Here is a 12,698-nt window from a genome sequence, read left to right on the forward strand (position 1 = left end):
TTTTATTGTGGTGAAGGGGCATGCCACACGGCTCATGTGGAGGGCGGAGAGCAACATTCAGGACTTGGTTCTGTACTTTCTTAGTGGGATCCTGGGACCAAGCCCGGGCTGTCAGGCTTGTGAGAATTTTTACGCACTAATAATCCAAAGCGTTTCTCATCTGGGATCAAACCCAGCTGTGCCCCAACTAGACCAGTGCTCTACTGCTGAGCCAACTCGCTGGCATACGGTTGGTTTGTTCTTGTCGTTTTGAGCCAGTACCTCACTTTATAGCTGGGTACTGTAGCTACCCCAAGCTGTCCTGGGATGTGGATCTTCGTGTGCCCACATCCTGGGTGCTGGAATGCAGGCATGTGCCACCAGGTCAGGTGCGGTTTCTTAAGGCTGGACCTCCTTTTGAGTCCTATAAAGTGAATGGAATTCCTTATAACTGTATCCACTAGAATGAAATTATGTAACACCCACCATTCCTTGTATACAAGCTGGCCCTGCTCTTCATGATCAAGTCTCAGTAACAGCCTGCTTGTTAGTCTGATGAAGGAAATCATAATCTCTAGTAACGAGGACCATAGTACCTGTGGCCACAGAAGCAGTCCATCACAGTGTTGAAAGTGTCTTACAGAGCTGAGAAGATGGTGATGGCCTTCCACACAGTCACACAAGCACCTGAGTTTAGGTTCCCAGCAACCATATCAAAACCAGATGCCGTGCTGTGTAGACAGAGCCAGGAGGATTTCCGGCTCTTATATTGGCCAATCAGTGAGCTCCGGGTTCAGTGAGAGACTCTGACTTAAGAAATAGGCTAAAGAGTGAATACGATCTCACACACCGTGGGTTGGGGGAGAGAGAGATGGCGCAGGGAGGAGAGAGGCAGCAGGCAGGGAGACAGATGGGGATGGAGAAAGAGAGGAAGAGAATATGTTCACAGTACTGTCCGAAATGGAGTCTAGCACGGGTGTGCTACAATGTAGTCAGCACGCAGTGACTTTCTGGTCAACAGTACTGTTTTATAGAAAAACGTTGCAACCCTAATCTGAACAAGGTAGTTGTGAAATGCACATGCATTTTGCATGTATGTAGAGCACTTGAAACCATGGTAACTTTCTGCAGGCGTTCTCAATGTTTGTTTTATAAAGCAAGACCCTTTTATGTGAGGCCTGGTTGATTTTCTGTTTGGTCTACAGATGTTAATTTCTATTGTGAGTAAGATATTTATGTCACTGACCTAAAGATTTAGCTTCGGCTCCCTCGACATACCAGAAAATGCGCTGTGTGCTTTCCAGGTTCTTTCGATCCATGATAGGGCCAGGGAAATCTACTACAGTGAGTTTTTTAGTTTTTGAACAAAAATTTCCAAGTGTATTTTCTTTCTTGACCTTTTGAGGTAAAGTAATAAATACTATTTCTTAGGAGATCAAATGTGTTTGGCTACTTCTTGAGTAAATTAACTTAATAACAGTTATGCCAAATGAAATACTTGGAAAGAAAACACTGGTTTTCCTTCTTCTGACTTGCGAGTCTTTCCTAGTTTGACAAGGCCTGGATGTGTAGAGGAGCGAGTGGCTTTTAAGGGCCCAGCGATGGCTCTGTCACACAGTCACTTTGTCCGTGTGCTCTCCTGCTAGCCCATCTTCATTGCGCTGGCCAGCCTGTGGACGAGCTTCCAGGATGAGACGGTTCTTATCAGCGTCCTCAGCAACCTGACCACCAACCTGGAGCTCTTCCTGGGCACCCATGACCTCCTCTTTCCCGAGAAAGTGATGCAAGGCCTTCTCGATGGCGTCATCGTGAAAACCGATATGACTCGGATAGAGGAGCACTTAGGTAAGGCACCCTAGCTATTGCCTCCTTTACTTTAAAGTTCCTGTTCCCTTAAAGTCACTCTTGTTAGTTTCAAATAGTCACGCTCTAGCTTTCTGATAAAATACTAAACATCTTAATTGTGAAAGACTCATATTCATTCTAGAAAGTATGGGGGAAAATGCAAGACATTGTAATGCACACCTTGAGTTTCCAGGGTGTAGATGGTGGAGGCAGGAGGATCAGGGGTTCAAGGCCAGCCTAGGCTACACAATAAGTTCAAGGCCAGCCTGAGCTATAGAAGTCCCTGTTTAAAAAAAGGGTGGTGGAGCGTGAAAAATATAGATAGTGGAAACTGAGTTTCTTACTTTCCAGAAATTAATTCTTATTGAGGTCCTTTACGTCCCCATCTTGTGTGTCTGTGTATTTATGTCGCAGGGGGGCTGGTTTTGTAATTGATGTACTGAGAAACAGTCTTGCTACTTTCATTGCAGATAAAGCTCCATTTTAAAGAATGATACTTCCAACACATCTTCTTAGTGTCAAGTTGAAATTTGTGAACTAATTTAGCTAATCTTAAGCCCTTTAAAGATACATCGATAACCCACCCACCTTGAGACAAGGTTTCTCTGGGTAGAGTTGACTGTCCTGAAACTCACTCTGTAGACCAGCCTGGCCTCAAGCTCACAGAGATCTGCCTGCTGCTACCTCCTGAGAGTGCTGGACTGTGCCACCACCGCCTGGCTGATGTATTGATTCTTACAGAAAGGTTGACATAATCAGTCAACTTTTAATCATTTTATCAGCTTTTTACTTTTTGTATATTAATTACAGACAACCTAAACTTCGCAAGAAATATTAAAGCAGAGCTTAAAACTTAACACTCAAACTTCTTCCAGAAAAATGAAGTTAGAAGTTTACTAATTTCTTTTTCAGATTCTATTTTGGTTAAAAAAAAAAAACCAACAAAACCCAACAAACAAACAAACAAACAAACAAAAAAACCCCCCAAAAAACAAAAAACTAGAAAATAAAAATGTAACAGTGAATTTGTTTCTTAAATTATTAGAATCTATAAAAACTGAAAGCTAACTAGGATACCCCATATCCTCTCAGTGTAAGTTTTTACCACTTATTTAACTTCATCAAAACAGTGAGTCATGTCCTAGCAGATATGACAGGAAATTGAAAAGTTGGAGTAAGGTCATTAGTGACTGTTCAGCCCAGCCTCAACTTCTTAGATTTAGAGCCGTCTTTCCTACCAGAGTCAGAACTTTCTCTTCATTAGAATATTTCATCAACTTATTTTCTCTCGAACTCGGAGAGCCATATTCTTTTGAAAGAATTTACACCTGCTTATTCAAGCTGTTGGAAGTTTGGGTCTAGCACCAGTAATATTAAAAATGTGTGTGTGTGTGTGTGTGTGTGTGTGTGTGTGTGTGTGTGTGTGTGTGTGTGTATGTGTGAGTGTGTGATTATAAAAGTTAAGAATGTTGGGAAACAATTTTTATGAATGTATGATTTGTATCTAATTTATTCCTTTTAGTTGTCAATGTACGTAAAGCAACTGGTATGAGGAAGTGTCCTTAAAGGTCCAAGGAACAGGCTGGAAAGATGCTCCACGGTTAAGAGCATTTCCTGCTCCTGCAGAGGACCCCAGTGTCACGGGCTGCAGCTGCAGCACCAGGGGAATCCGACACCTTCCTCTGGCTCTGGAGCACCAGACACACATGCAGTGCACACACACACATATGTAGCTACTCACACACACACATAACATAAGCACAGCTATTTAAGAAAGAAGCCTAAAGAACAAAAATTTATCCGTTTTAATCAAAATTAAGCTAGTAAAAGACATCTTCCTATTTGGAAGTCTTTACAGCTTTGAGATACAGTCTAGTTATGTAGTGCTGTCTTCAAAGTGTTCTCCATGTAGCGTTGTATCAAGACTTGGGCCATCCTAAATGAAGGAGATACTCTTGGTCACAGAACAGGTCTTTCTGCTCATCTCCTTGGGTCATTTACTGTGTGGCAGCACGACCATTACGTACCCTGACAGAAGTGTTCTGGTCTGCCTTTCCCTAACCTGCAGGACAGGCTTTTCTGAAAGGTCTCTCAGGGTTCAGTCCGGAGCAAAGTTCTGCTCCTACCTTTGCTTCAGCAAGTTGCTGGCTTGGGTAGTCACCGAGGCCTTCACCCTCCTTTACATGAATATCACCCCCAATGAGTCTGGTTTTGTGTACACCAGGGGAGACTTTGCCAATTTGAAAGAAGTTAATGTTTAGAATGACGTGCTGCTGACTTATTTCAGAAATTGCACCTTCTCAATGGATGAAAACCATTTCCTGTTCTTTCATTTCAGAAGAAAAAGTGCATTTGGCAGATTTCAGAGTACTGGAGTGGCTTTTTCCAGAGACAACAGCCAATTTTAACAAACTGTTAATTCAGTACCGTGGATTTTGCGGTTACACATTTGCTGTAACTGATGGCCTTCTCCTCCCAGGTATGTTGTTAAAGAGTCTGCGCTCCCTGCCTGTTCTGTACGAGTGCCTGCTTATACGCACTGTGTCAGCCTCGAACATTGTATGGACTCGGATGGTGAACCAGGGAGGAGATGCCGAGATGACCTGGCGCCGTCCTCACCTGAAGGTGCTTCAAGGACAGTATGATAGCTTGAACAAGAGACAAGAGAGCTTGAACAATGAGGGCCGGGAGGTGTAACAGGTTGCCCGTCCCTGATCTAAAATGTTTCAGGCCAGAAATGTTTCTAATTGTGGGTTTGGGAGAGAATGGGATTATTAAGGGATACGACCCAAGTTTAAACAGAAATCTGTTGATGTTTCATAGACGTTTTCTGTTTAGCATACTAAGAGTACACTATGTTTAGCGCACCACATTTCTACTGTGACTTATCACATGAAACTTCTGTTTGTGGGATCGTGAAGGAACTCAAACTGTTTCTGACTTTGGAGCATTTCGCATTTCACAATAGGGACACTCAGCCATCACTATACAACATGGACTCTGTAATGCCTTGAGACAGGGATGATCTCCTGTACGGACGGAGCCCAGAAGCACGGTGTAGCCGTGCTAAAGACAGAGCCTTTGAGAGAGTTACCGGAAAAGACTTACTTATTTAACTAATGTGTTCACTTACAAAGCGTTCGTGGTCACTCCGCAGCTACCCTTCACTAACACGGGCTAGGACTTCTCTGTTAAGTTCTAAGGAAGTGTGTTATTAAGTAACATTTCTCTGTGGCATCTACGTTATACATAACAACATTAAAATATTATAAAATGAAAAGTAAATTAGATATTGGGAGGCAATAGATTATTATTCAAAAGTTCTGTGTGCAGTGGGAATGGCAAACCCATGGGGGCTAAGTCATAGTTAGCCCTAGCTATCAACAAGACATCCATGGGAAGAGGAAACCTCCATTCAAGATTTATTTATTTATTATATAAGTAACTGTAGCTGTCTTCAGACACACCAGAAGAGGGCATCAGATCTCTTTACAGATGGTTGTGAACCACCATGTGCTTGCTGGGAATTGAACTCAGGACCTCTGGAAGAGTAGTCGGGTGCTCTTAACCACCGAGCCATCTCTCCAGCCCCCGAAACCTCCATTCAAAAATTGCCACCACCCGGTTGACCTCTAGACATGTCTTGGAGGCCTTTTATTGAGGGATAAGTAATGTAAGAGGGCCAAGCCACCCATGGACAGTGTCATCACCAGGCTGTAAGAAAGGTAGCTTCCACCAGCTGTATTAGTATGACACAGGAATGGAGCGGGTTAGCACATGGTACATGTACAGGGTTAGCATGTGAAAGGCTCTGGGTCGTACTGTTAACCATATGTCTATATGTATGTATGTATGTATGTATGTGCACATATATCCATGGACATGTTGGTCCTATGGCTTATCACAAACACAACATTGCTTGGTTCATGACTAATTAAATTATCGTTCTTAATTTTCACAGGAAATCCAACGATTGGAATTTTGAAATATAAAGAAAAATATTACACTTTCAACAGCAGAGATGCCGCATATTCGTTCGCAGAAAATCCAGACCATTACATTAATTTGATCAAAGAGAAAGCCAAGAAGAATGCAGAGTTAATTCAGCTACTAGAGCTTCATCAGCAGTTTGAAACTCTCATACCGTATTCTCAGGTAAACATGGGGACCCTTGAAAACACCTGGGTTTGTAATTCCTGTAATTAAAGTGGCATCTCGGTGTTGCTCACTGTGTATTTTTTCCCTGACAGTGAAGTTCAGCGAGTGCAGAAGCAAGAGTAGGCTATCCAGTCTTCCCCCTCACTTTTGACCTGACTTTTGAGACTGGGGCTCTTTGAGCCAGAAGGTCACTGTCTCCTTGAGGCTTCCTGGCCACTAAGCTCTGCCATTCTCTGTCCCCAGCAAGTGTTGGGATTCTGGCATGTATGGCCATGCCTAGCTTTTATTAGGGGCTGGGAGTTTGAACTCAGGTCTACTTGCTCTCACCCGCTTGGTACCTTTTAAGGGTGCAAGAAGGAGATCATTTTCTGTGCCAAGTAAAGGATTGAAAGGATTGAAAGGAAAAAGTGTCACGAGAAATCTTGGGGAGCCCCAGCAGAGACATCATAAGATACGCAGGAATCAAGGTCTCCTTGTGAGGCTCTTGGCTTCATTAATAAAAGGATTGAAGCTGAACATGATGGCACATCCCTTTAATCCTGGCACTCAGGAGGCAGATCAAGGAGGATCTCTGTGAGTTCGAAGCCACCCTGATTTACCTATCGAGTTCTAGACTAATCAGGCTATGGTACCAACTTCAACAAACAAGAAAAAAAAAAAACCCAGGCCCAAACACAAAATACATAGACATAAAGATATACATATGGATGAAGGGAGCTGAGAAGATGGCTCCGTGGTTAAGTGCACTCTCTGCTCTTTCAGAGGGCTTGGCTTTGGTTCCCAGCACCCAGTTCCAGGGGACCTACTACCCTCTTCTGGCTTCTGTGGGCACCAGGTATACGTGCACATACATACATGTAGGCAAAACCAAACAAATCAAGTTCTCTTGGCTGGTGAGATGGCTCACCAGGTTAAGGCTTCTGCCACCAAACCTGAAAAATCTGAGTTCAATCCCTCAAAACTACATAAGGGAAGAAGGGAACTGACTTCTGCAAGCCGTCCTCAGACCTCCATGTGTGCACCATGGGATCTACACGTGTGCACACATACAAATTGGGTAGTGTTCCTTCTGTTTCTATTTTGTGAAATAGTTTGAAGAGTATTGGCATTAGGTCTTCTATGAAGGTCTGACAGAATTCTGCACTAAATCCATCTGGTCCTGGGCTGTTTTTTGTTGGGGGACTTTTAATGACTGCTTCTATTTCTTTAGGGATTTGTGGACTGTTTAGATTGTTCCTCTGATCCTGATTTAACATTGGTGTCTGTCTAGAAAATTGTCCATTTCCTCCAGATTTTCTAGTTTTGTTGAGTATAGGCTTTTGTAGTGGGATTTGACAACTTTTTTGATTTCCTCAGTTTCTGTTGTTTCTTTTCATTTCTGATACTGTTCCTGTGCCCTCTGGTTAGGCTGGCTAATGGTTTTTCTATCGTGTTGATTTTCTCAAAGAACCAACTCCTGGTTTTGTTGATTCTTTGTATAGTTCTTTTTGTTTCTACTTGGTTGATTTCAGCTCTGAGTTTGATTATTTCCTGCCATGTACTCTTCTTGGATGAATTTGCTTCTTTTTGTTCTAGAGCTTTTAGGTGTGCTGTCAAGCTGCTCATATATGCTTTCTCCTGTTTCTTTTTGCAGGTACTCAGAGCTATGAGTTTTCCTCTTAGCACTGCTTTTATTGTATCTCATGAATTTGTGTATGTTGTGCCTTCATTTTCATTAAATTCTAAAAAGTCTTTATTTCTTTATTTCTTCCTTGACCAAGTTGTCATCGAGTAGAGTGTTGTTCAGCTTTCATGTGTATATGGGCTTTCTGGTTGTTTTGTTGTTATTGAAGACCAGCCTTAATCCATGGTGATCTGATAGAATGCATGGAATTATTTCAATCTCCTTGTATCTGTTGAGGCCTGTTTTGTGACCGATCATATGCTTAATTTTTGAGAAGGTACCATGAGGTGCTGAGAAGAAGATATATTCTTTTGTTTTAGGATGAAATGTTCTATAGATGTCTGTTAAACCCATTTGGTTCATAACTTTTGTTAGTTTCACTGTGTCTCAGTTTAGTTTCTGTTTCCATGATCTTTCCATTGATGAGAGTGGAGTGCTGAAATCTACTATTCTGTGTGGTGCAATGTAAGCTTTGAGCTTTAGCAAAGTTCCTTTTATAAATGTGGGTGCCCTTGCATTTGGATCATAGATGTTCAGAATTGAGAATTCATCTTGGTAGATTTATTCCTTTGGTGAGTATGAAGTATCCTTCCTTATCTTTTTGATAACTTTTGGTAGAAAGTCAATTTTATTTGATATTAGAATGGCTACTCCAGCTTGTTTCTCGGAACTATTTGCTTGGAAAAAGTTTCCCAGCCTTTTACTCTTAGGTAGTGTCTGTCTTCGTCACTGAGGTGTGTTTCTTGTATGCAGCAAAATTCTGGGTCCTCTCTATGTATCCAGTCTGTTAGTCTATGTCATTTTATTGGGGAATTAATCCATTGATGTTGAGATAGTAAGGAATAGTGATTGTTTCCTATTATTTTTGTTGTTAGAGGTGGAATTATGTTTGTGTGGCTATCTTTTGGGTTTGTTGCAAGAATATTACTTTCTTGCTTTTTCTAGGGTGTAAATTCCCACCTTGTTTTGCAGTTTTCCATCCATTATCCTCTGTGAGGCTGTATTTGTAGAAAGATATTGTGTAAATTTGTTTTTTTCATGGAATATCTTGGTTTCTCCATCTATGTTAATTGAGAGTTTTGCTAGATATAGTGGCCTGGGCTGGCATTTGTGTTCTCTTAGGGTCTGTATGACATCTGCCCAGGATCTTCTGGTTTCATAGTCTCTGTTGAGAAGTCTGGAGTAATTCTTATAGGTCTACCTTTATATGTTTCTCGACTTTTTTCCTTAATGCTTTTAATATTCTTTCTTTGTTTTGTGTATTGGGTGTTTTGACTATTATGTGATGGGAGGAATTTCTTTTCTGGTCCAATTTGGAGTTCTGTAGGCTTCTTGTATGTTTATGGGCATCTCTTTCTTTAGGTTAGGGAAGTTTTCTTCTATAATTTTGTTGAAGATATTTACTAGCCCTTTAAGTTGGGAATCTTTGTTCTCTTTTATACCTGTTATTCTTACGTTTGTTCTTCTCATTGTGTCCTGGATTTCCTGGATGTTTTGGGTTAGGAGATTTTTGCATTTTCTTTGACTGTTGTGTCAATGTTTTCTATGGTATCTTCTACCCCTGAGATTCTCTCTTCAATCTTGTGTATTCTGCTTGTGATGCTTGCATCTCTGACCCCTGTTCTCTTTCCTAGGTTTTCTATCTCCAGGGTTGTCTCCCTTTGTGATTTCTTTATTATTTCTATTCCCATTTTCAGATCCTGGATGGTTTTGTTCAATTCTGTCACCTGTTTGGTTGTGTTTTTCTGTACTTCTTTAAGAGAAGTTTGTGTTTCCTCTTTAATGGCTTCTACTTGTTTACCTTTTTTCTCCTGTATTTCTTTAAGGGAGTTATTTATGTCCTTCTTAAAGTCCTCCATCATCATGAGATGTGATTTTAAATCCAAATCTTGCTTTTCAGGTTTGTTGTGATATCTGGGACTTGCTTTGGTAGGAGAACTGGGTTCTGATGATGCCAAGTGCCCTTGGTTTCTGTTGCTTAGGTTCTTGTGCTTGCTGCTCACCATCTGCTTATCTCTGATATTAGTTGGTCTCTAACTTGAGTTTGTCTCTCCTGTGAGCCTGTGATCTTTGGAGTGAGAGTGCTTCTGGCAGACCAGCTCTCTGTCAGCAGGTTTTGGGTCCAAGAGCTATGGGACAGCCCCTTCTCTGGGCGCAGATGGAGACCGGAAGGGTTGTTGTTTTTAAATTGGAATTGCAAGAACCTAAAGACATATTCTAGGGGAATTTATTTATTGTATCAAGTATTTCCCCTGTAGTTATTCTGTTAATCATGCCCTCCTCAAATATGATCTTTAGAGACAGTTTATTCTTTTCCCTAAAACTGTAGTAGAGACAGGTTCTCATCAGAGTGCTAACTGTAGGAGAGATAGACTAAAACCATCAGTTCTCTTCAGCTGCACTAGAAGGTAAAAAGAAAAAGTCACACAAAGACCAATGCATCTTGCTTATTTTTAATTGAAAATTAGTTTCAGAGAACTTTGAAGTGCAAAGAACACACATTGAAGTTAACCATTTGAAACCATTTTAATAGCTAACTTTTTAAGGCTTCATTTGTTTAACTCTGTGTGTGTGTGTGTGTTCATATGTGTGTGCAGGTACCCACAAAGCGCAGAATCATTTTGTTTCCCAGAATTGAAATTATATGCTGTTGTGAGACACCTGAAAGGGAGCTGAGAAGCAAGCTTGAGTCTTCTGCAAGAGCATACATGCTTAGCCTCTGAGATACCTCCCAGCTACAACTAGTGTTTTTATTGGAAAATCCATGTTAAAGGGGATATACAATGTTTTATCATATTAAAGTACAATGGGTAAACATGTTCCTCAGCACAAACAATAGGAAAATAACCATTAACAAATTTCACAGCTGTCCACATATGCCTCTCCCATCTCCGTCTTTATTATTCTCTCAGCATTTATGAATTTTTTTTTATTAACTTGAGTATTTCTTATGTACATTTCGAGTGTTATTCCCTTTCCCGGTTCGGGCAAACATCCCCTTCCCTCCCCCCTTCATATGGGTGTTCCCCTCCCCACCCTCCCCATTGCCGCCTCCCCCACAGTCTAGTTCACTGGGGTTCAGTCTCAGCCAGGACCCAGGGCTTCCCTTCCACTGGTGCTCTTACTAGGATATTCATTGCTACCTATGAGGTCAGAGTCCAGGGTCCATGTATAGTCTTTAGGTAGTGGCTTAGTCCCTGGAAGCTCTGGTTGCTTGGCATTGTTGTACATATGGGGGGTCTCAAGCCCCTTCAAGCTCTTCCAGTTCATTCTCTGATTCCTTCAACGGGGGTCCTGCTCTCAGTTCAGTGGTTTGCTGCTGGCATTCGCCTCTGTATTTGCTGTATTCTGGCTGTGTCTCTCAGGATCGATCTACATCCTGCTCCTGTCGGTCTGCACTTCTTTGCTTCATCCATCTTGTCTAATTGGGTGGCTCTATATGTATGGGCCACATGTGGGGCAGGCTCTGAATGGGTGTTCCTTCAGTCTCTGTTTTAATCTTTGCCTCTCTCTTCCCTGCCAAGGGTATTCTTGTTCCCCTTTTAAAGAAGGAGTGAAGCCTTCACGATTTTGATCATCCGTCTTGAGTTTCATTTGTTCTAGGCAACTAGGGTAATTCAAGCATTTGGGCTAATAGCCACTTATCAGTGAGTGCATACCATGTATGTCTTTCTGTGATTGGGTTAGCTCACTCAGGATGATATTTTCCAGTTCCAACCATTTGCCTCCGAATTTCATAAAGTCGTTGTTTTTGATAGCTGAGTAATATTCCATTGTAGATGTACCACATTTTCTGTATCCATTCCTCTGTTGAAGGGCATCTGGGTTCTTTCCAGCTTCTGGCTATTATAAATAAGGCTGTGATGAATATAGTGGAGCACGGTTTTTTTTATATGTTGGGGCATCTTTTGCATATGCCCAAGAGAGGTATAGTTGATCCTCAGGCAGTTCAACGCCCAATTTTCTGAGAAACCTCCAGACTGATTTCCAGAATGGTTGTACCAGTCTGCAATCCCACCAACAATGGAGGAGGTTCTCTTTCTCCACATCCCTCCCAGCATTTGCTGTCACCTGAGTTTTGATTCTAGCCATTCTCACTGGTGTGAGGTGAAATCAGGGTTGTTTTGATTTGCATTTCCTGATGACTAAAGATGTTGAACATTCTTTTAGGTGTTTTCAGCTATCTCGCATTCCTCAGCTGTGAATTCTTTTGTTTAGCTCTGAACCCCATTTTTTAATAGGTTATTTGTCTCTCGTCTAACTTTTTGAGTTCTTTGTATATTTTGGATATAAGGCTTCATTCGTTGTAGGATTGGTAAAGATCTTTTCCCCAATCTGTTGGCTGCCGCTTTGTCCTAACCACAGTGTCCTTTTGCCCCTACAGAAGCTTTGGTAGTTTTATGAGATCCCATTTGTCATTCTGATCTTATAGCATTTTTCACTTGGTGTTTTGTTCAGGAAATTTTTCCAGTGCCCATGTGTTCCAGATGCTTCCCTAGTTTTTTTCTTCTATTAGCGTTGAGTGTGTCTGGTTTGATGTGGAGGTCCTGATCCTGATTCCCCTGAAGTCCTTTTTATTGTTGAGGATAGTTTTAGCTATCCTGGGTTTTTGTTATTCCAGATGATTTTGCAAATTGTTCTGTCTAACTCTTTGAAGAATTGGATTGGTATTTTGATGGGGATTGCATTGAATCTGTAGATCGCTTTTTGGTAAAATGGCCATTTTTACTATATTAATCCTGCCAATCCATGAGCAGGGGAGATCTTTCCATCTTCTGAGATCTTCTTCAATTTCTTTCTTCAGAGGCTTGAAGTTCTTATCATACAGATCTTTCACTTGCTTGGTTAAAGTCACACCGAGGTAGTTTATGTTATTTGGGTCTATTATGAAGGGTGTCGTTTCCCTAATTTCTTTCTAGGCTTGTTTCTCTTTTGTGTAGAGGAAGGCTACTGATTTATTTGAGTTAATTTTATACCCAGCCACTTTGCTGAAGTTGTTTATCAGCTTTAGTAGTTCTCTGGTGAAACTTTTGGGATCACTTAAATATACTAT

At 41.4% G+C, this 12,698-nt stretch overlaps 1 protein-coding gene across 1 annotated transcript in view; it reads left to right on the forward strand.

Annotated features, from left to right (window-relative positions):
* Positions 1-12,698, forward strand: part of Cfap206 (cilia and flagella associated protein 206) — a 48,901-nt gene that overhangs the window by 16,127 nt on the left and 20,076 nt on the right. Inside the window, exons 9-11 of the mRNA XM_032894644.1 lie at positions 1,626-1,824; positions 4,163-4,303; positions 5,786-6,009. Coding sequence (XP_032750535.1) covers positions 1,626-1,824; positions 4,163-4,303; positions 5,786-6,009 — 564 coding nt within the window. The remainder of the gene's footprint in view (positions 1-1,625; positions 1,825-4,162; positions 4,304-5,785; positions 6,010-12,698) is intronic.

This window comes from Rattus rattus, chromosome 1 (genome assembly GCF_011064425.1).
Source record: "Rattus rattus isolate New Zealand chromosome 1, Rrattus_CSIRO_v1, whole genome shotgun sequence".
Lineage (NCBI taxonomy): Eukaryota > Metazoa > Chordata > Mammalia > Rodentia > Muridae > Rattus > Rattus rattus.